The sequence below is a fragment of the Lemur catta genome, chromosome 11 (genome assembly GCF_020740605.2).
Source record: "Lemur catta isolate mLemCat1 chromosome 11, mLemCat1.pri, whole genome shotgun sequence".
Lineage (NCBI taxonomy): Eukaryota > Metazoa > Chordata > Mammalia > Primates > Lemuridae > Lemur > Lemur catta.
In genome coordinates this window covers 76,315,927-76,340,196 of record NC_059138.1, presented here as the reverse complement: position 1 = coordinate 76,340,196, position 24,270 = coordinate 76,315,927, and the positions used below count along the sequence as shown (strand labels likewise).

The window sequence follows — 24,270 nt, the reverse complement described above, 5'->3', positions numbered from 1 at the left end:
ATTTCATTGTACTTAATCTCATTGTCAATTAATTCACACTCAGATGCAGAACAGTGAGTTTTGATGAGCCAAGAAAGGTTTTAATTAGCCCAAATTGTTTTAGTTAGCATAACTGCTAACCGCTAACTTCTAAGCGCTAATTGTTGGTGATTTGAGTTTCAAGACCTAACAAAAGCAGGCACAGGCTGGCAAAAATTCTATGCCAGCTCACTTCTACACTAAGTCTTGCACATTAAAAAAAGGAGGGCAGAGAGCTTTGGTTCCCAAAGACAGAAGGGCTTCCTCTTTGCAGGCTCACAATCCTGAAACTACCATTAGGTTCAGGCCCAGGGACGGAGGCTTGGAGGGTTAGCTAGCTCGCCCAGCTAGATGTTAGAAGCCACAGGACGAGAAGCTGGCTTGCTTTGTGGCCAGCCCAGAGCTCACAGCACCCCTCTGCTCTTCATCCCCACCACGCCTCCAGCAAGAAATGTGGCTCAGCAAGATTACCAGGGGGAAATGCAAATAACACTGTTTGCTTCCCCGCCCCCACAATCTGCTTCTCTAATGGTCTCACTGGACAAGGTCTCACAAATTCATATTTTCAGAGGAAACCGCTTTTGGGAGAGAGCAATGAGTCCAGTCTTTCACATGGCAAGAAAGTTCACAAGGTGCAAAAGCAGTAGCAGTGGTTCTCCTAAGGGACTTCAAATACTGACGCCCAGGCCCTACCCTAGAGAAACTCCTTCCATTGGTTTGCGGTGGGGCCCGGACATGAATATTCTCCAAAGCTTGAATGATTCTAATGCGCAGCCAGGGCTGAGAACGGCTGCTCCAACATCTTTCACTGAGGCAACAGGTTTAAAAAGGTGTGTCCTTTAACATGCAAGGAAGATAACCTGGCCAGCTGAGAGGGGAGCGTGTCACCAGCACAAGTGAAGGGGCTCTTAGGCTGGAGGGCAGGGCTGCAGGCTGCTCCTCTCAGGCAACCCTTGGTGACTCTCCCAAATCATATCCCCATTTCTGGAGGAGACATTGATTCCATCCACATGGTCTTAACACAATTATTGCTTAGAGGCAGCCCAATAACCAGAGGTGAATTTTGAGGCACAACATAATTATTTGCCTATTCACTTACTGAATCTTTATTTTTTTTTAAGAGACAGGGTCTTGTTATGTTGTCCAGGCTGGTCTTAAACTCCTGGGCTCAAGGGACCCTTCTGCCTAGGCCTCCCAAAGTGCTCAGGTTACAGGCGTGAGCCACTGTGCCCAGGCCACTTACTGAATCTTCAACTAGCTTTCGCTCTGAGGTTAACCAAATGCCAAAACCTTAAGCATAGTTGGACTATTGGCAAAAATGCTAGTGCAAGGCTCTGAATATAAGCTATGCTCTCAAAGCCCCTATCCTAGCCCAGCGTAAGAGACACAGATGACAGTTTTCCTTTGTGAAAGGAGGTTCAGTTAAGTGCCGCTATATCCAGAGATAATTGGGATTTCTCTCTAGGGCACCCAGTCCTTTCAGGAATAGACTCCACTGACTAAGACCGTCACTGCCATTACCCTGAGATTATACTGATTAAGGGAACAGTAAATAAGGGTCTAGAATGAATCTATTTCAAGTGACTTATTATTGAAGAAAATAATTTTGCCAAGTTCTTATCACAAAGAACTTGGGACATCTGACATCTCTAGTACCACTTCATGAAAACAGTAAGATCATATCCATATTTATAGGACTTGGTGATGAATTCCTTTTCTGGAACATCTGTCTGTTCCAGAACTGGAACAGTTCTATCATGAACTGTTTTTTTTTGCTATCATGAACTGTTAAGCAATATTATAAGGTGCTGAAATCCTACAGAAGCCAGGCACAGACTGTCCTCTCTGGATATAACTCCACATTATATTTGACTGAATGCCCTGAATTCCAACCTAAGTTTTAAAGAATCTAACTACTGTGCTCTTACATACATTCCGTGGAAATTGGTTAGAATCTGACCCTCCCCATCACTATTTTTTGGGGAAGTAATGAACAGCAGTAACTTCTCTGAGAAGCAATGCTATCTAGCTCTTGCTTAGCTGGCCCACAGTTCCACACATACAAACACATAAATAACAAAAAAGGCCTCAGAGCATCAAGCCAGAAAGACCCCAGCTTTAGATAGACATTGGGCTTGCATGGAAGAGGTGTGTGTATACGCACATGCAAACTCTCGTGTCTAAAGAGCCTCTTCATTTAAGAAACAGCTCTTGGCCTGCTTGTGCTTAAAATCAGGCAAACGTAATACAGAGCCAGGCTACTGGCCTGTCTTCCTCACTCAGGTAATCGATCACTTTAAACACCTACTTTAGAGCAGGTGTGCTCTGGGAAGAAACCATGTATTGCCACCTAGAAAGAGGAACGGAGAAAAGGAGGGCTTACAGGTTCAATACCCAGCCTCTACCTCATAAGAAACATATTTACCAATGAAAACCGAAGAGAGCTTTGGCTTCAATCCCTTTACGATTCAAAGTACGTAAATTCCACTGTGTACTTAATATCTCTTTCCCTAATAAGCATAACAGTGTGTGGTGGTGGTGACCATTTGACTACAGAGGTAGTCATGCTGTAAAAGGAAGTAAATGAATGGGAAGAAGTGAAGACACCCCTCCCACCAAGGTGACACTGCTAGAACATATGCCCAGTTATGAGCTATATCATAAGGAGTTAGAATAGAAGTGAGAGGAATCCCTAGAAAATGAAAATTCAGTTTCTTTAAAATCTAGTTCCTTCTAATTTAATAACAAATGCTTTCAAAACTACCAGTCAGAAGAAAAATGAGCTTTAGTATAAGACTTTCTTCCCAAAGAGGTCTGTTCTAAAATTCAAGACTTATCTAAAGACTTGAATACCTACTATGTCCAGGACTGCAGCAGTCATCATCGGAGATAAGATACAAATGGGAGAATCCCTGGGGGATTCTTATTTTGCTTTTAAGAAATGACAACTTCAATTGTTCTTCATACCCAAGACAAAGGGAAATATTTTGAAGATCACGACTCTCCCACCCAATACTGTATCAGACTAGGTCCAGATATCAGACAGGGTCCTAACTCTGCAAATAAGTAGCTGCTCAAATTCACACATCCTTGAATTTTTTCCTTACAAATAAGCTTACATCTTCTGAGTGTTCTAACAAAACCATAATAGAAGTATCTTAAAAGCTGAGCCAAAAAATACTAGGCTAGAATCAAGACATTGGGATGGTGGAGAATTGCTAAGTGAGACAAGAAAGATGGAGTTCCTTTAGCAGCCGGAGCTCAGTGATTTTCAAGGCTACCAGTGAAGCCAAGTACAAGCATGAGTTAAAGGGTGCTTCTGCTGACGCACGCACGCCCTCCTGGAGACTCCTGTACCCCCACACCAGCCTTCTCAGAAGCGATTCCACCTCCTCAGTGACTGCTGTCTCTTTAGCACAATGCATCATTTTCCCAGAAAAAGAGAAAGAACAGAAAAGGCAAATCTACAGGCAGAAAGTAGATGAGTGGCTGCGTGGGGCTGACGTTGGAATGGGGATTGAAGGAAATGCTCTAAAATCGGATTGTGGTTGCACAACTCTGTAAATATACTCAACATCAAGGAATTGTAACATCACTGAATTGTACACTTAAAACAGGCTAATTTTACAGTACGTCAATTATATCCCAATAAAGCTGTTTAAAAAAAAGTATTGTGTTTATTAACATTAAGCTGTGAGCGTGTCTACCCAAAGGTGGGAGAAACAGCTTTGCTGAGAATGCGAAAACACAAGCCAATGGATTACGAGTTTGTCCAGAATTCCTTCAACTTTAATTGTTTGGGTAAAATCAGGCAGCCACTGAGGAGAAAATGCAGTCCCTGGGAAAAATCACAATGCTGTTTTCTTTTGCAAAGTGGACATGATAAGAGTTATTTTTTTATTACTGCAAGTGGTCAAAAGTTGCCAAAATTGTCCTCATTCTTCAATTGTCTCTTTTTTTCCAGTCTCTTGCCCTTCGAAGAGAGGATACCTGGCCTCCACATCGGCCCACGTGATGCTGCCACTGGCCAGATCTCGGACTACGCTGGGAAGTTCAGAAACCTGGAGTAAAAGAGAAGACTAAGTATCAATGAACTTGTTTAGATTTTCAAAAAGAGGATTCACCCTGAACTCAGGAAACCTTACACAGAGCCAAACACTGTCATTCCAGGCCTGTGTTCATGCTCTTCTTCCAACCCAGAATGCCCACCAGCTCCCCTGGATAACTCAATTCTGCCACAAGGCCTTTTCCTAACTTTCCTAAATCTCTGGGTCACTTCAAGTTACTTCACGTGTGTTAAATTTGACTTAGAACAGGAGCCAGTCAAGTAACACGTGTGAGGGGAGTCAGGTGAGACCAGCAAACCGGAAAGCTCGTGCTACAAGGGCCGACTGTTCCTCAGCCACAGCCAATGCTGGCTGCCACACGGCAGTGGTTCTCAGAATCATGCATCAGAATCATCTGGAGGTCTGCCTGCCCCCTCTCCCTCTCCCACCCCCAGTTTCTGACTTAGTAGGTCTGGGGTGGAGCTTCTGCCCATCTAACAAGTTTCTAGGTGATGCTGACGCTGCGGTCTGGGGACCACACTTTGAAACCACCACCAGATAGGGACATAGGTCCAGAGTGGCCAGATCTGGTTTGTAGAAAGACAAGCCAGAAATCCATGACTTCTGGATTAGACTACAAACTCCTCTGGAAAAAAGCAGCCTTTGATTTCTGTTTTCCCTGTTACTATCTATATCAAGCCAAGCACATAGTAGGCACTCTAAAGAAATATAATACTTGTTCAAAGTTAATACACGGGTCAGGCATTTGTCAACTGAAGTGGCCTCTCTCTCCTTTCCCATCCATTCCTCCCCCTGCTGTGCTTGTCCCGTCCCCATTAATTCCCTTCCTATGGAGTGAAATCACCAAAACATTACTCACGGTTTTGAATAGGTTAACACAGAGAAGTTTATACATACACACATACACGTTTCTATAGAAATATAAAGATAAAAATGTCTAAGCCCCCAAAAGCCTGCCAATAAAACTATGGCAACAACCTCTTGGGATCCTATTTCTCTTGCCCAATAAACAAACAACCATTAAAAGCAGCTGCCGGAGAACGGGCCCAGAGCAGTCCAAATGGCTAGAAAATATTAGAGAAGTGCTAATGGGTATTTCCATAATTAAACCAAGGGGACTTGGGAATCTGGACTCTGATACAAGCCTATCAGACAATTAAAATTAAAAAGAAAAAAATGGGAGGAAAGAGAGCATAAATACATCAAAATCCAACTCAAATCAGTAAGAAGCAGTAAACATTTCTAAGAATAAAAGAGCCAAAGAGAATGCTGGATACCTCTGCTCTTATCTGCCGCATTGAGTCTCTGTCCCTCAGCGTTGCAGTGTGAGGGGTCTTGTTCACTGTATCAAAGTCAATGGTGATGCCAAAAGCCACACCGATCTCATCAGTCCTGGCATAGCGTCTTCCAATCGACCCAGAGGAATCATCTACTTTGTGAGACACGCCGTTCCTGGTCAGAGCTTCCGCTATCCAAAATAAATGAAGTAAATTAAAAATAAAATAACGGAGTAAGTCTAATGTTATCTAAATGCTGTCTTACAAGCTCAGGAAACTTATAAAAGAGCCCAACACAAGAGAGCAAGCAGAGAAAGAAAAAGCCTCCAAATTCTTAATAAATCCCTTCCTGAAGCCCAAACCTTCCCTCAAACCCACATCTGATACAGCTTCAGGGGAAAGAATGTTGGACTAAGAGCCAAGGCCAGGAGGCCAGTTCTGACTCCACCACCTCTATTTGTATGGCCCTGGCAGTTCAATGGACTCTTCCCATTTCCCGACTCTGAAATAAGTGGGTCGCACCAGATGACCAAGAGGATCCCTTTTGGCACTGCAGATCCAGTGGCTGTAGACCCACCAGAGTTGTTACACTCCACTCGGGTTCCCTTGATGAAATAAGCACCAAGGTGAAAATAAGAGGCCAGTAATTTTTAAATCTGACTCTTAGGTCCTACCTTGACTCATTCAAATGCTAGGATAAAAAATCCTGAGCAAGCTTACTCTCTCTCTCAGAAATAAGAGCACAGGCTAAAATCACTTAGATTTATTATTTATTCTGGCCAGGCGCGGTGGCTCACACCTGTAATCCTAGCACTCTGGGAGGCCGAGGCGGGTGGATCGCTCAAGGTCAGGAGTTCAAGACCAGCCTGAGCAAGAGCGAGACCCTGTCTCTACTAAAAAATAAAAAGAAATTATCTGGCCAACTAAAAATACATATAGAAAAAATTAGCCGGGCATGGTGGTGGATGCCTGTAGTCCCAGCTACCAGGGAGGCTGAGGCAGTAGGATCGCTTAAGCCCAGGAGTTTGAGGTTGCTGTGAGCTAGGCTGACGCCACGGCACTCACTCTAGCCTGGGCAACAGAGCGAGACTCTGTCTCAAAAAAAAAAAAAAAAAAAAGATTTATTATTTATTCAATCTACATTTTTATTGAAATCAATGATACATTTCCTAAAATTCAGTCTACGTGATAGTGTTCCCATGGAGATTACCCAATTGGATTGGATTTGCTTACATAATTCCTTGACAAACGGCATGAACTCCTGGTTTTGGCTCAGTGGGAGGACGGAACATTTGAATGGAGCGACTACAGCAGGGAAACTGAAGAACTAGATGGGTTAAAAAGAAAGAAATCCAGATATATTAATTTATAAATATTGAAATGCTAACATTCCACACTAAGAGGTTAACGTTCAGCGGGTGTCCAAGCATAACTTCACTATCAAAATGCCAGAAAACACGATATGAAAAGCAGTGTGACAAAGGAGAAACAGGAGAACCAGAATCAGAAACACCCAGTTTCAGCTCTGACTTTGGACTAACTCAGAGAATTCTCTCCGAACCTTAGTTTTTTCACCTAAAATGGAGGTCTCCACCACTTGCTCTGCTTGCTCCTTAAGTCTGTTATAAAAAAAGTCCAATAATGTGAAACCATCCTGAAAGCTATTACATATATTAATATAAGATGGTAATGTTTTGGTCCCACATAAAACCCTTACTTCTTTCTTTGGAGCCCACCTGAAGAATTTCCCCACAAATCATCAAATAACAAGTTGTAGTGCCAAAAAACACAATCCCATTCTGTCTTTTAAAAGAAGAATCTGTGAGCCTTAGTGACCAAGTGAAAGAAAAAATTTTAATTAGCTCATAAACATATGTCCAAAAGAAACAGTACAAATCCCAGAAAGATGTTCTATATACCTACGTTAAAAAAGTATAGCTTTCCTAAATCCTGAAATAGGTTTATGAGTATCAAAGAAAGCAAAGATATTCTGGGGAAGGCAAACCAACCTACCATTTGGGGTTGGAAATGAGAGCTGAAGGCAGTTCTTAAATAATATTTGTATAAAAGGTTCACTTGAAGGCAAAAACATGGAAAAAATTTGTCCCATAAATATAATGAATGACGTAGGTTTCAATTTAGCCCCCCACTCAAAGCTTAATTAACCTTTAATGCCAAGCAATGAAAAATATCCCATTATAAGTAAATCCATCAATACAGCCGCCCACATCACAGAAAGTTCAGAATTCTACTCCCCTCCTCCATCTTGTGATGATTTTATTTAACATGAGAGAGAGAGTAGGAACTTGCCTTTATAGGAAAATACTTCTTTCAAATTTCACTAGCAATGTTTTTATACCAAATTTACAGGCAAATGGATTGAAGGACTACGTGCTAATAATTTAGAAACATTTTTGGCTTCCCACAGCCTAATCAAATTTCTCTTCATGATGGGAATTCATAAAACACTGTGACTAATTCATTCTTGTTTAGCCCTTATGGAATTTCTATTAAAGCTCTAGTTATATCAATATTGTTAGATTCAAAGGAACAGCTAAACCAAAAAAAAATTTTTTATTAGAAAAATAAGCAGAAAAGGCTTGAAGCAAACTTGCCATCTAAAAAGAGCATGTGCAGTCATGTACGTTATCACTCCCCAAGAAAAACTGAGCCTTATGATGGCCTAGCTGGGGCCTACCCCAGGTTCTTACTATCTGTTGAATGAATGAAGAGCTCTTCCTTCAACATCAGGAAATGAAGATGCAACTTTAGGGCGCAGATTAAATGCTAACTTTATTAGCTATATATTACAATAATGTGTCAGATCTCTTAAAATACTGGCGCCAAGAACTCACCAGTTCATTTTTCAAGGTTAAATGTCCTAGAAAAAAAACCACAGGATTGAAGTCCAACATTATGTACACTTGAGCTTTAGAATGATCAAGCAGATGAGACTGTTTCCGTTATTGGTTTTTTTGTTTTGTTTTTGTTTTGAGACAGAGTCTCGCTCTGTTGCCTGGGCTAGCGTGCAGTGGCATCATGATAGCTCACTGTGATCTCAAACTCCTGGGTGCAAGTGATCCTCCTGCCTCAGCCTCCCAAGTAGCTGAGATTATAGGCGTCCCATTACCACATCTGGCTAATTTTTTCTATTTCTTATAAAGACAGGCTCTTGCTATGTTGCTCAGGCTGATCTCGAACTCCTGGCCTCAAGTGATCCTCCCACACTGGCCTACCAAAGCACTACAATTATAGGCGTGAGCCACCATGTTCAACCCAAGACTGTTTCTTTCAATTAAGTTGACATCTATAACCGCTCGTTTATATCCACTCTTCTGATTGGTTTTCCTAGAAATCTGTGCCTAGAAATTAAAGGACTATAATTTCTGCAGGCAGAGGTTGAGACAAGGTGAGGTGAGGTGGTGAAGTAAGGCAGAATAAGGAGATAAAGCAGAAGGCAAGGGGCAGTGATTCAGAGGCAGCAGTGCCAAAGGAAACACGTGGGAGTCGATGAAGACTTCTTATAAATGTCTATCTTCAGCAATGCTTGCATGCTAGGAAAGGCTACACCCCCGATACTACTGCCCAATTTATGACCTGTCAAGCTCCCACACTCGAATCACTTGTGGTTCTTATTTAAACATACACACACACCCCTCTAAGTCTCAGACCTAATGAATTGCCATCCCTGGAATAGAATTAGGAATTTACATTTTTACCCCAAAAGTACCCCAGACGATTTTATGCAGTTTGAGAGGCTTCCCTTTAATGTTTTACCAGAGTATAGCTACAGCTTGGTGGTTTAGCCAAAGTCTATGAGCCATCTTATGAATCCCAATTTTCTGAAAACAAGGGTATACACAGAAAGTACCATTTCTTGCACTGATGCAATATAGATTGTGACCCAAAGTTATACATTTGGTCTCAAAATAGCACCAGGCAACTGAAACAATAGCTTCTAGAATAACCTATATATCCCAAAGCTCAAATAAGATTATATATGAAAGTGGTTTGTAACAGTTAAGCAAAGATGAGTAACATTACTAATATGTTACAGTAAACAATAACTAATCAATCATTCCAGAATCTTACTAATGTACTTCAGTAAATTTTACTTTCTGAATAAAGGAATAACCCACCACACAGGACAACCTACCGTTCTCTGTTCATCTCCTTCTCGTACATGGAATGTATGTTCAAATACTGTATACATGATCCTGCCCAGGCCAAAGGAGGGTTCAATTACATTTGGAACAACTTCTTCCACTGCAAAAGAGAAAGAAATTCAATATCATTCTCTCAAATACCACGATACATTTCGGATCCTTTCTAAACAATTCTTAGCACTAAAAATGTCTGTATTCCAAATGGATCTTTTGGGGTCTTGCTCTGTTAACCTGGCTGGAGTGCAGTGGCTTGACCATAACTCACTGCAGCCTCGAACTCCTGGGCTCAAGTGATCCTCCTACCTCAGCCTCCCAAAGTGCTGGGATTACAGATGTGAGCCACCGTGCCTGGCCCTAGATGGATTCTGATCTCTGCACATCAGGACAAGAAAATCAGAACATACATAAAAGCTATTTACTGCTAAGAAACACACCTTTTGAAGAGAAAGAGTGAAAGAAATTTTCACCAGATGTAATTCTTTGTTTATATAGTATAAAAATGAAATGAGTTACTAGAGAATTCCTTTCCCAGTTGGTAAGCTACAAACATTAGCTACACCCTATTAGCTGCCTTGCCTATCTAGAAAGCATAAAAATGTTAAAGCTTTTAATAAGACTTTGTTAAAATTAAAAATCTACCATAGCTTGAAAAATTAACAAAAACAATTCCTACATGCAAAAAGTATCACATGGTTAGTGTTTGTTTTACTTTTTGAGCTTGTTATCTTGATGAGAACTTGTTCAGAGCCAAGTTACTGGCACTGTGTCCCCAAGGTTCAGGGGTCGGAAGGCCCTCAGGAAAGAATGTGCTCAGGGACATCAAAGACAGCTTTACCAGGGGCCCCATGGATGAGGCAATACCTGCGGTACACACAGAAAATGTACTGATAATTATTTCCTATTATTTGAAAAGGAAGCACAGCTAAACACCGTCCAGGTGTACAGGTCTAAGGCAACTGACCATAACCTTGGAGAGTTTCTGTTTTATGGGAAATGAGATAATTAGAACCAAAACTCACATATGTGGGGGGAAAGAGAGGCTGTTTCTTTCCACTGGGATAAAGAGTAAGAATATTTTAGTAATATGATGGAGGCATTTTCCACCCATCCTTCCATGGCATCCGAGGAACAGTGAGGTATAGCTCTGAACCAGCTGCCAGGACGATGACCACAAAGCCCCGAAGCATGCAGACGCAGCCCCTGCCTGCTCCTACCACTGCTCACTGAAGTCTGGCTTCAGGGCAGGCCCAGGAAAATGGAAAGGTAGGTCTACTCTCTCTGCTAACAGCAGCTTCTCAAACACCCACCACTCTGTTTCCAGGAGCTTCAATTCAGCCACAAGTAACCATCAGCACACTTCATATATGTTCCAAAATACTCACTGCTCAATTCATAGAATTTGTTCTACAAAAAATAATCTCTTTAGCTTTTAAAAAAGCATGAAAGATCACTGATGTAAATGATTTTTTTTTTTTTTAAGCAGGCTGGAGGTTGGCACAAGGGCCACACACCCAGCTCTAAATGACTTTTTAACAAGTTATTTTGCCAAAAAAGACACGGCAGTGAGTTCCTTCTTCTGCTTAAGTAACAAAAGAACTTTTCCTTATAACGAACAAACAAAAGAAAAAGATTTTAATCAAAGAAATATTCTTCATATGCACCTCAGGCCACAGAAAAGTGTAAAGGTGGTAGTATAAATTATTTTTCAGTACAATTATGTTTAAAAAGAAAAAAAGGCCCAAGTGAATATCTTAAACATATTCACCAAATTTATGGTTGTGGCATTAAGGATTTTTTTTTCTCTTCAACTTTCTATAAAATGGTTATGTTATAAAAACATTTTTAAAAAGCTTTAATGAGTAATGACTTTGAATTATTTTTACAAATTTACCATGTAGTGTTTTCTGGAATCTCTTCACACTGACCATGTCTTTTGTTAACTGAAATGTTTTCCCTTCGGTTTCAATAGTGAATTCCCTACAAAGAAACAAAACACATTTTATATTAGTTAAAACACGCATCCTTGTGCCTTAATTTAAAGGAGTTTACAACTTGGTCAACTCTCTGGATATAACAGCTGTAGTCAAATTTAAATTATTTCATAAGGAACACCAAATTAAGTATTATTCTAATTTACTCTGGGTAGGCACCCAAAAATTTGACTAGTTATATAAAATTCCACATGACAAATTTCTTTGGTTTTCAGATTAAGGTAAAACCAAAAACAACTTTTTAAAATTTCGGTTGTAGAATAACAAGTTAGAAGTAGACCTGCAGATAAAAAGACAATTGTTCTCATTACTGTCCCAACGAATATAAAAATGAACCAGCTTGTCATTTTACAGAAGTAATTTTAAAACTCTCATGATATTTCCAAAATAAATGACCCTTATGTTGATAAAGACCAGTTTAAAAGAAGCTTAATGATTCCGTTTGATATGTCAGTATAAAATATTACCTCCCCAAATCATTGCCTGCCAAATAAATGCTCGTGTCCCGAGATATACCCCTTCAGTTTCAGGTTACAAGAACTCACCTTTACAAAAAGCTTCATGTAACACCTATATTTCCAACTATAAGGTATTTCCTCATGTCAGGAAGATCAATTTGGATTTCTCTTGCCTCATAAACAGCTCATTGCTGGGAAAGGGAGCCCTCATGTGGTTGACTTTGAAGCTGTATAGCTAGCATGCATGATAACTGTATTTTGCTAGTTTCTACCTGTGATAATCTCATGCCTCAACTGGATGGTTTTCACTGGTTTCTTCCATTTTTCACTATTCTGACTGAAGTTTATGCGTGCATGCATTAAAGGCTCCATTACATAGTATCTCACGTATCCTCTCTGTGAGCACAGTCTAAGTATAGCAGAGGTAACTAATAAAAGAGCTGCAATTAGCAAGAAGACAGCTGTTATTTGAGAATAATTAATAAATTGTGATGGTGTGTTGTTTGTGGATAATGATATCTAACTAGTGATATAACTTTGTCAATTTTAGTGGGAATTGATGCATAAACAGATGGTAATTCTGGAGGACCAGAAATGTATGGGAAATATTTTTTGATCCTTTTACTTTTAAACCTATTTGTGTATTACAATTGCAGTGAGTTTCCTATAAACATCATTTAGTTGGGTTTTGAAATCTTTAACCAGTCTGATAATCACTGGCTATTAATTCTGGTATTTAGATTATATTTAATGTAATTATCGATATTGTTGAGTTTATATCTCACTAGTTATTTCCTATTTGTTCCCTCTGTTTTTTGTTCCTTTTCCTCTTCTCCTGTCTTCTCCTGGAGTAAGTCCATTATTGGTTTATTAGTTATACCCCTTTGGTTTTTGTGTGTTTTTTTCCAGGTGACTGATTTAGAGTTTACTATATACATTTGTTAACGTACCATTGTTTACCTTCAAATAACATTATACCACCTGACACATAATGCATGTGCCTTACAACATATATTCCCAATTCTTTGCTCCCATCCTTTGTGTTACTGAAGGCATACATTTTACTTCCATGTGTTATAAATTCCACATAATTATTTTTGCTTTGAACAACCTGTTATCTTTTAAAGAAATTAAGAGATGAGAAAAAATGCCATTTATATTCACCCACGTATTTATCATTTATAGAGCTCCTAAGTTCTTTGGGTAGATGTAAATTTACATATTTCTGCCTGAAGAACTTCCTTTAATAATTCTTATAGTGATAGTCTGCTGGCAATGCATTCTTGGAGCTTTTGTTTGTCTGAAAGTATTTTCTCTTCATTTTTGAAGACAGTCCTTTAAATGCAGCCAAGAAACAGTACTTACCTGCAAAAACTTTCTGAAGAAACTAATCTTACCCAACTTTCAGAAGCTGGCAGAGAAGACATATCTGACTGGAGCCCATGTAAAAGTAAACATTTTAAATCTTACCCTTTTTCGTTCAGTAGCGTCTCCATTTCTGTAACGTAGCACTCATCACAAATGGCGAGATACTCCATCACCAGTTTTGCATCTTTCTTATATGCCTTACCAACTGCTCCCTTATTGGGTTCAAACTGAACAACATTGACTGTTTTGTAGGAAATAGTTAAGGAATCCAAAAATACAGCACTGTCCCAGTATTTCAGAAAATGATCTGGACAACAATCAACTTAAAACAACCCCAGTTCTCCATTAGTACCCCAAATCCTGTTCATGCTGATTTCAAGTGCAAGATGAAACAACTATCCACAGAATCATTCAGACAAACCTCACTCACAAATAAGTCAACTCCATCAATAGAGACCTTTTCAGTCATAATAACATAAAAGGAGGATCACCTCATCAGCAACATGACCCTATCCACAGCATAAAAACTTCTGATAACAATTTCTTTCTTTCTAAAATGTCCAACAAGATCTATTTCTTGTCACTGGCCTACCCATAAGAAGTCAGCTCACAACCTTTAGTGGCCTGGTAAAGAAAGAAAATTTCTACTTTGCTGATTTTCAGATCAAGTGAGCTATTATTTCATCTACCATAAAATGGCACTCATTTTTAAACAAAAAGTATTCACCAGGTACCCTGATGTAAAGAGCATGTAGGTAGGTGCAGGTGAGGAAATACACATTTTGGGAAATGGAAGAGAAAAACTGGTCAACCCTCTGAAAGACATTCAAAGCATTTTTCTGAATATGCTTCCTTTAAGGGCCAAACACCGAGTGGGCACATGTCAGACTAGAAGCATGAACAACAGGAAAGAAGCAATGAGATGGGCAAAATAAGAGGTTTAAACAAGTGTTACCACAGTAAGCAAAACATCTCAATGTATCCACAGAACAAGGTATAGACTTGAACTTATGCATTAGCAAGATGTTTACACTTTAGTCCGGAGCTTTAGAGTGACCAGAAAGGATATGGGCTCTTTCAGAGGTTTCTCAGCTACAAGTGGGACTTTGGTGGCTCTTGCATGACAAGAGAGGTCGTAACAGGAACGATCAGCACATCCAACAATCTCAATCCAGCCCTAAGAAGACATGGCCAATAAAAACATTATTACTTACATTGGGTCTGTTCACAAATGCATGCAGACTATCACAAACCCTTTTATATATTCAAGCCTATAAATATTTGAAATGGTAATAGTTTCGTATGTCAGGCAGCTAACAAGCTTATAAAATACATTTCATACTGTACACAAAGTAGCAGTCCTATCTTTGGATGGATTTATACCGCCACATTGTAACTGTGGGGTAAATGAATGTATTCTAGAATTTAATTATGGAAATTAAACATGAACCTAGACAAAGCCTGCAGATTTTGTTCAAATTTATGACGAAGATTCAAAGTGAATTTGGCAGAAACGACTACTCTCTTCGGCCTACTATTCTCACAACTTGCTATCACAGGGCTGACTAAACACATACTTCAGCTGGCCATCATGTGGGCATTCGTACTCAATTCACTTTCTTTACAAACAAAAGAAAACTCAGTAAAGAATAGGTAAAGTTTAGGTCACAAAATAAAATTAAAGAACAGCATTACAATCACATCACTGCCAGGTTCCATTTCTTGTTAATACACATACAAAATACTCTTAAAAAGCAAAATTTTAAATTATTTTCTAAGAACCGGCAATGAACTGAAAACATGCATCCCTTCCAAAATTCATATGTTGAAATCCTAACCCCCAGTGTGATGGTATTAGGCTTTGGGAGGTGATTAGGTCATAAAGGTGGAGGCTTAATATGAGCCCTCATAAAAGGGACACGAGAGTGCCCTCTTTCACCACGTGAGGACACGGAAGACGGCAGCATGCAACCCGAAAGAGAGCCCTCGCCAGAACCAGACCACGCTGGCACCCCAACCTATGACTTCCAGCTTCCAAAACTGCGAGAAATAAATGTCTATTGTTTATAGGCCACCCAGTAGGTGGCACTTCATTATTGTAACTCCTTAAGAACTCATTTTTAATAAGAACAAAAGAGCTGTAAAAGGTTTATTTTAGTATATATCTAGTTAGTTCTTCTCACAAATATTTATTTTTATGCCTTTGATCCAAAGCTTGGGAAAATTTAACCATCAAAACCACTAAGCTGGCCAGGCGTGGCTCACACCTGTAATCCTAGCACTCTGGGAGGCCGAGGACGGAGGATCACTTGAGCTCAGGAGTTCAAGACCAGCCTAAGCAAGAGTAAGACCCCATCTCTACCAAAATTAGAAAAATTAGCCAGGCCTCATGGTGCACGCCTATAGTCCCAGCTACTTGGGAGGCTGAGGCAAGAGGATCACTTGAGCCCAGGAGTTTGAGGTTGCAGTGAGCTACAATGACATCATTGCACTCTACCCAGGGTGACAGAGCAAGACTCTGTTTCAAAAATAAAAATTGCTAAGCTTTCCCAGCACATGTTATCACATGGGACACTGGTAACAAAGATGGCAAATATTAAAACTCCTATGATAAGCTCAGAAACCTCAACCCAAAACAAAAAAGGAGTTAAAGAAAATAAGAAAGCCTGAAAACATCTAATTTGGTAATCTGACATTCACTAAACATGCCAACTAACATATTTATGTACTAAAAGGTAAAATTACAAAAGCATGCCTGAGAATGATAACAAACTGGGGACAGTGGTTACTTCTCTGGAGGGAGAAGGAATTGGTATGGCATTAACTGCAACAGTAACTTGTTTCATTAATAAAATATGAAGTACACAAACAGAAAGTACTAAAATCTGTAAAGAAGTTCTCCCCTCTCTTCCAAAGTTTCTGTTACTCTGGAACTTCCGGTTCTGTTCAGCCCTGTTTTCCTGTGATTTCACACAAGTGTTATAGCCTAATCTCAATGTTAGGCCCACGTTTCCTGATCCTCAGCCCTCCCAGTGGCACCCAGTTCAAGACTGGCAGGCATGTAGCAGGGTTTTTAAAGTAGCACAGCATAAGGGTCAAGAACACGGGCCGGAGGCTGACAGCTGGGTTCGGATCTCGGCTTCACCACTTACTAGGTATCAGACTTGAGCAAATTATGTAACCACTTGGAATTCAGTTTCCTTAGAAATAGTACTTACAAACAGAACTACTGTGAAGACATCACAAGATAATACATGTGAAACACTTAAGATAGGACCTGGCTTGTAACACTGACAAATGTAGAATGAACAAACAAATGAAATAAATGAAAGGTAAGACAGGCGAGATTCAGAATCTTAACTAAGATAGCAAGAATACCTGGTTTAACCCGAAAGTAGAGGGAGAGCAAACGAAAAGATGGAACTGGTATGGAACAAAAAAAATGAAATAAACTTTTCTCATACAAAGGAAAAACATTTTATTGGTTTGATCTGAAAATAAAAAGAAATTTCAGAAAATCCAAAAAATATAAATAAATTAATGATCACCCATAATCCTAAAATAATTACTGTTATTTTGACATATATCAAGCAAGCTTGCTAAGAAAATAAAGGGATAAGAAAAACTCAACAGATTATAGTAATTCTTTCTCAATTCCACAAAGGAAAAAGAATACATTAAAAACATTAATAGTTAGTCATACACATATGCATATCATTATGCATTTATGTATGTGTATGTTTGTACTGTACAGAAAAATATTTTAGAGTTGGAGGACACACCAAGGACCACAAGACTAAGGATGGTTTTTACATTTTTTAAAGAGTTGTAAAAAACAACAACAAAGAGGATATGAGACAGAGATCCTACGTGACCCACAGCTGAAAATATTTACCATTTGGCCCTTCATAGAAAATGTTTGCCAATCCTCAATATGGAGAAGATATGTGAACATTTTTGGGGAGAGGCATGCAATTGGAAGTTTTACTTTCTACAAAATATTCTTCAGAATTATTTTATCCTTTTTGTTTTATAAAAAATAATCATTACCTTTTTAATATGACTGATTTTTATTTTTAATTTAAAAAAATGAATCCATAAACAGAAAACCACTTTAAAAAGTAAAAACTAAAACCAAGCGTATATGGAAACCAATGACCCTGCACTGAAGTAAAGCCTCTTTCTGTGTGGGTAAGGAGGCCTCTCTAATACTCAACAAGGGAAATGCCAAAAGGCTCTCAACCCCTTTGTTTTAGATGCCACCTTTACCACTGCCACCAATACAGAAAGCCCTTCCTACATCCAAATGCCTTTCATTCCTAAGCTTTGGTACTACTAATGTTCATGCTGTGGGGGTGAAGGTTAGGAGGGTACCTGCAGATCTGAGTTTTTATTAAATAAACAGAATTTGAGAAAGACAGTTCTTAAAAAAAGATCAGAATATACTAGTATATCCCCCAAATCTACCAAATAGCTCTCTAAGCTAAGAGCACCATGAGTCTCTTTCTTTCTTTCTTTCTTTTTTTTAAAGATGAAGTCTTGCTATGTTGCCCAAGCTGACCTTGAACTCCTGAGCTCGAGTGATCCTCCCGCCTCAGCCTCCTGAGTAGCTGGGACTCTACTGTCGCATAGTGCTTAAAAGCACTATGACTTTCTTCGTTCAACCCCACCACCATTTCCAACAACTGCTGGGATCCTCATCAGGAAGAAGGCCACCCTGTCTTAGCTCCATTAGGATATTACCAGTAACACTGCCCATCCAGCAACGTATACATCAGCACTGCCCCACCACCAACCTTCTCTCTCCATCTCTCCCTCTCCCGAAGCTAAGTCTACAGAAGTCTCCTGGGACGGAAACAGTAACCCCCTCTTTACAAGGCAGGGGGCAACGGCTTTTTGCATTTTGCTCAGGAAAAGATCTCTTTTCTTTTCTCTTTGTTCCACTCTGACAAAGTACACAAAAGTCAGTTTTGATACCTACACTTCTAAGTTAACAATGTGAAAAACCAGGCCATTCCACTTACGTAGGATGTTTTGGATTCGGCATCCCAACAGTCACAGGCATAATGGGCCATCTCGTTCTCCATGTGCTGTCGGAAACGGAGTTTATCTGGAGATACTCCAACCTTCACAAGGTAGAGGTAGATGCGGCCAATGAAATAGCCTAATACTGAGTTGTTAATCACACCCTAAATAAATAAGCAAGTATAGAGAAAGGAAACACACATTAATACTTCTGAAAGCCAAAGTACCATTTGCCACTGAGTTAATCATAATCTACTGAAAAATATTTGAAACACAAAGTAAACTATTTTACCCTGTTTTAGAACAATGTCAAATACTTAGAATGTGGTCTTTATTTTTAAAGGGGTTAGTGTCACATTAACAAGGTGATAATGGAGTTATTAAAAATCTGTCCGACATACTTACTAGGCCAGCAAAAATTCAGCCCAATACCTCATACCTTCTAAATCTACAGTACTAAAAATGATATTCATAATGATGACCCTAACGAATGGCAAAGATATCCCCTTCTCAATTAACAAAAGTAATGAGACATGTTGAAGGGATCTACTAATATACGTAATCTTACCATTTTAGTACTGGAAGGACCTCAGAAATCATCTAGCCCCATCCCCCACCCACTGCAGGGGTCTTCTCTGCAAAACAGCTGACAAGTTATTGCCCAGCCTCTCCTGGAATATTTTCAGGGCCAGGAAGCTCACTGCTCACAAAGGCAACTCATTCCACTACTGGGCAGCAGCTACTGTTAGAAATATTTCACTCACTCATTTCTCCAGGCAAATATTTAGAGAAATTCTGTTACATACAAGGTCTTATCCCAATTGCTATGAGCAATACAGAAGAGTCTAAAATCCAGAGGGCTTGGTTTCTGTGAGTCAAATTCTGTCTCCCCCAAAGTCACATCAGTAAGGCACAGTTCAAACCAAGATCTGTTTTCCAAGTGCTCTGCTAAATCTTTTTCTCATGTTAGCCCCAAAGGTCCAGAAATTAGGATGTTGAGGTGATTTTCTCCCACTAATATAATACTGTATAATAAATTATTTATAAAAGCAAGCACTGTTTAAAAAGTAAAATGACTGCCAAAATAATTTTGTCATCCAGTGCACCCAGAATTTGCTAAGTGCTTAAACCTCGAATAAGCACATCTAAATAAGTTACCTCCAGAATCTTACCTGTTCAACAGCATCTCCTAGGCGCATTTTCCTAGCAGACTGTCCGCTGACCTGGGCTTTTGCCGAATACAAATAAATGTGGAGGTCTGCCACATTCTGGAACTTGGGATGGTCTTTCTCACTGGGATCTACAAAGTGCTCAATTTCTGCCATTGTGAATTCTCTGAAAACAAAAATGTAATAAGAGATAAAATCTCTTTTATGTTTAACTATAAAAAACAATAAACAAGGCCCCTATTTTCAACTGCATTCTACACTGATAAAGGCCTTATATTATAGTAATCTCCTTCACTAAAAAGAAAATTGGTTTCCTAAGGAAATGGACCAAAAAATTTTGGATAAGTTTCTCTGGGTGGTTATCTTTATTTTTTTATACATCATATTCATACATATTTATGGTATATATGTGAAGGATGTCATTTTTAAATACACTAATGAAAACTTTACTACTATCAAACTTCTCTCAAATATTAATTCCTTCCTTCTAGCCACATTCAAAAAGGTTATTACTTTTAATAGGAAATAATTTTTTAAAAGCAGATTAATAAAGTTTTTAAAATTAGAGTAACATAAGTAAATGTCACATACAAAAAAGAAATGATACTGAATAGTAAGGTCCAAATAAAATAGTTTTCCTTAAAGCATTAGCAAGTCTTTACAAGTATACACTAAATGAAGCTCCCGATATTTACTTTTGAAAAAATGGGAAATTAAAAGCAAACTAAAATGGTTCTTTAGCTTTTGTAGCAGTTTGATTTCTTCTTTTTTACTGCGATGAGTGAGTAAATGACTGATAATAGCATCATATAGTTAGTTTCTTTAGAATAAGACCTTCTTAAACAAAGTGTTATTCAAGGCAAAGGACATAAGGCATGAATTGAACAAGCTAACATCAAGCTAATTACATAATGATGAAATAAATATGCACATAGTAATGGTTTCCCAAAAGGATTTCTCTGAATGGCAACTTAGTAGCTATTGGAAGGAAGCCTTTTAAGTTAATTTTATGAGTAAAAATCAAATCTCTTCTTTAGGAAAAAAAACACATTTACTGATGCAATTTCATGATTATCTCAGATGTTTAGAAGTAATGTAAAATTGCTTAAATGGGTCCCCAAAATACATAAAATACACTGCAGAAGAGCTTTAATTTTTTAATTTTATTTTTTAATAGTATACTTTATTTGGTCCTGCAGCATGTATGCTCCAACTGTCTTTCAACAACTGTCAAGCATCTTCTGCGTCCATAGAAATGTGAAAGAGACAAACAAACACGGTGTTTGTCCTCACATAGCTTATAACCGGGCTGACAGCAACTGAGCATCTACAATGTGGGGCAGATAAATTAAGGGCCCTGCCTAGAATCCCCAAAAAAGCTGCTGCCAAAGTTTTTCCATCTGTTCTGCCAAAAATTGCAACATGGGGACTATAGTTAGAAACAATGCATTCATTGTATACCTGAAATTTGCTAAGAAAGTAGGATCTTAAGATTCTTACCACCAAAAAAAAAAAAAAAGTACCCGTGTGAAGGGATGAACATGTTAATTAACTAGACTGTGGTAATCATTTCACAATGTATATCCATCAAAACATCATGTTATACACCATGAATATATACAATTTTTACTTGTCAATTTTACCTCAGTAAAGCTGGGGGTAAGAAAGTAATCTCAGCTCATAGACAAAAGGCAGTATTCAACATTAACACTGATTTGACCAGCTCTGTCTCTTGTCTTTGAGTTCACAGACTATACCTGGAACTGTGCAGACCTAAAATACACACAGGCCAGGAAAGACAGAACAGCCAATCAAAATACAGTAAAAATTAAAAAAAAAAAAAGCTTCACATGAACAATCTAATACTTCTAACCTAAACAAAAGGAAATACAGCTTAGAACGACTAATCACCTGGTAACTGTGTCATCAGGAAGAATCATAACACTAAACAATCCTAGTCCAACTATGAGGATGCTGACTCATGAAGAATGAGTGGACTTCTGGTCAGCAACTTGCAGAGGTACACAACAAAACTAGCCAAAATCCAGACAGGACACTTTGAAGTGAAAATGACCAAGGAACAAACTGTCAAGAAGCCCAGTTAACCCCTGGGATCACTCCTCAACTTCGATCTGGTTTTCCTACTCATCACTTTGTTTCACAGGCCCCAGACACTGCCTTACTTCTCGGTCCTCCTCTCTGAAACACTAGCTTTAGACAAGGTCAGTATTACTCAGCTTCCTCCACGTTGGGAAAGCATGTTTGCTAGACACTGTTGGCAAAGGGGAGACCAAAAAACAAAAATAAAAAAACCCAGACACCAGGAAATAAAACAAACTCAAATCTGACAGGTTTTTCATTGTTGTAATACCTGTTTAAAGTTTCTGATTACTTTTTCTTCCTACGTGAAAGCCCAGAGGGGTCCTTCTCACCCGCTTTCTCTAAGTTATGTACATCCTTTCCTCCATGAAGTCTCTCTTTCCTAGCCCATAAACCTGAAGGGACCACAGGCCTAAAGATATACTTTGGTCAAAAACGCAGAGGCATCTGCTCACAGAGGACATGATGGGGACTAACAAGACTGGGCAGGTGCTTTGATCCAGAGTCAGTGGCTGGGATATGCTATGACTGAAGTCTGTAATTACAGCGAGTAAGAAGAGAAGAGAAGAAATGGGTGAGGCGCTGGGGCTGGGAAAACACTTTTGGAGCCTAAGAAAGTTCAGTTTAACTACACATCTATTTTTAAATGGAATGTATTACTCTAAGAGATGTTATTAGGAAGAAAATATAAACAAATCACAAAAAGCTTAAGTTATAAGCAGCTAGTCATAATGAGTTTCTAAAGAAAAGTGGAACAGTTTCAGTATGCCTTCCCACACATTCCTGGGTACACTGGACAAAAGCAAGCTATTAGAATAGAGGCAGGCGAGTGTCTGAACTAGAGTACAGAGTAGTTGGAGGTAAACTTGCTAGCTGCACTTTCTGGCATACTGGCCCCCAGATATCTGGAGGTTGTGTCCAGGTAGCAGAGTTGGTTACTGAAACATCCTCACCCCAACTCCAGCAATGCTGTCTTCCCAGAACACCTAGAACAATCCTCCTGTTAAAACCATCTCCTCATCCCCACCCCATCCTACACTTACACATATCACCATTGTCAGAACTGCCTTGGTTTAGACAATCAAGATTGTACTATCCTCAAAACTTATGATGAACAAGGGAAAAATAATTTTGGAGCAAGTGAGAAACTTAAGCTATTTTCCACCCTCTTTCCTTTACCTTGAAGTTCACTTTCATCACTCAAAACTGCCTGTCATTCCAGAGAGTACATTTAGAGATTACAAATGTAAAACATGCTTTTTGGAGAAGACAAAAATAAATCCATAATCAGGATTACAAAGCAATACTGTTTCAAAATAGCAAGCTTTCATTTCCAATTCAATGTCAGGGTCATTCACTAATTTATAAGAGTAACATGGGTAGTACCTGACTCTGATCAGCCCAGATCGAGGGGAGATCTCATTTCTAAAAGAATTTCCAATCTGGGCAGCAGCAAAAGGCAACTTTCCTTGGTTGAATTCCAAAAGTCGTTTGAAATTCAGGAAAATCCCCTGTGCAGTTTCTGGTCTCAAGTACCTACAAATTTAAGTAAATGAGTCTGTTATAAAGAAATAAATTACGTTTTCCAACAATCTTAAAATTCTAGATACAAATCCTCAAAGTCTTAAATACACCCTTTTCACATCAAAGCTGGACAGGCCTTAAAATGAAGTTTTAGAAATATTTTTCTTGGTAGCAAATATTTTCATAGTAAGGATTAGAAAATGTATTAAGTATAATAATTGGTACAGCAACACTACTGTTAGCAATGTCATTTCATTTAATTACTCCAGTGGGTAATTAGAAATAAAAATAAATTAAAAAATACCACCTCTCTTATAGTACACCTAAAACCTCTGATGTCTTGTTTAGTAATCATATACATAAAGGCAGAAGACAATTTTAGATCCTTCTGAAAGTAAGATCCATGCCTAAGTATCCCTCATTTAACCCACATTTCAAAACATAACTGTGGGGCTAAGAAGAAGTCAGTATGAGCTAACATCTAACATTAGTGTTCACTTATTAGTAACACTCACCCCACCAAGTCTCATAGTTTTCAAGGTTTTTCATATCATCTCATTCTCTGCAGTATTTTATATTTTTAGCCAAAGGCTTCTGCATTTCTCTGTATTTTACAGATATAGTCAGGCAAATACACTATTATAACCATTGCCCTCTCCTCAATTTCAAAGAAAATATTCCGTGCAAAACATCCACTAAGAAAGTGTTCCCAATGGCCTAGTTCAAAATAAATATTTTACTAAAATAACTTCAAAACCAAGGCAGGGGGGAATCTAAATTTTTACCCTCTTCTCACTAACACAGACCAATTCTTTTCATTTTTGTGGTCCTTTCCAGATTTCATCCAAATGTAAGCATAGCTACAGTTAATATGCATTTTTATAAGTAGCATGTAAAATTACATATTATTTCTTTCACTTATTATATACTTTTCCATTTTCTAAGTAATTGTAAAAATTTCTCATATTTAACAGTGGCAGATTATTAGACTGAACTAATCCATTTTACCATAATTTGTTTAACCACCCTCCAAGTATTGGATGAGTAGGTTATTTCTACTTTTTTTTTGTTTTTGAGATGTAGTCTTGCTCTCTAGCCCGGGCTAGA

General features: G+C 38.7%; 1 protein-coding gene across 1 annotated transcript in view; it reads right to left on the bottom strand.

Moving 5' to 3' along the window:
* Positions 1-3,785: 3,785 nt before the first annotated feature.
* GARS1 (glycyl-tRNA synthetase 1) overlaps positions 3,786-24,270 on the bottom strand; it is a 43,888-nt gene continuing 23,403 nt past the window's right edge. Inside the window, exons 8-17 of the mRNA XM_045564234.1 lie at positions 23,026-23,175; positions 19,543-19,705; positions 18,370-18,534; positions 14,415-14,522; positions 13,448-13,593; positions 11,420-11,505; positions 9,519-9,628; positions 6,596-6,689; positions 5,363-5,553; positions 3,786-4,079 (exon numbers count right to left, since the gene is read on the bottom strand). Of these exons, the coding sequence (XP_045420190.1) occupies positions 3,954-4,079; positions 5,363-5,553; positions 6,596-6,689; positions 9,519-9,628; positions 11,420-11,505; positions 13,448-13,593; positions 14,415-14,522; positions 18,370-18,534; positions 19,543-19,705; positions 23,026-23,175 (1,339 nt within the window). The 3' untranslated portion in view covers positions 3,786-3,953. The remainder of the gene's footprint in view (positions 4,080-5,362; positions 5,554-6,595; positions 6,690-9,518; positions 9,629-11,419; positions 11,506-13,447; positions 13,594-14,414; positions 14,523-18,369; positions 18,535-19,542; positions 19,706-23,025; positions 23,176-24,270) is intronic.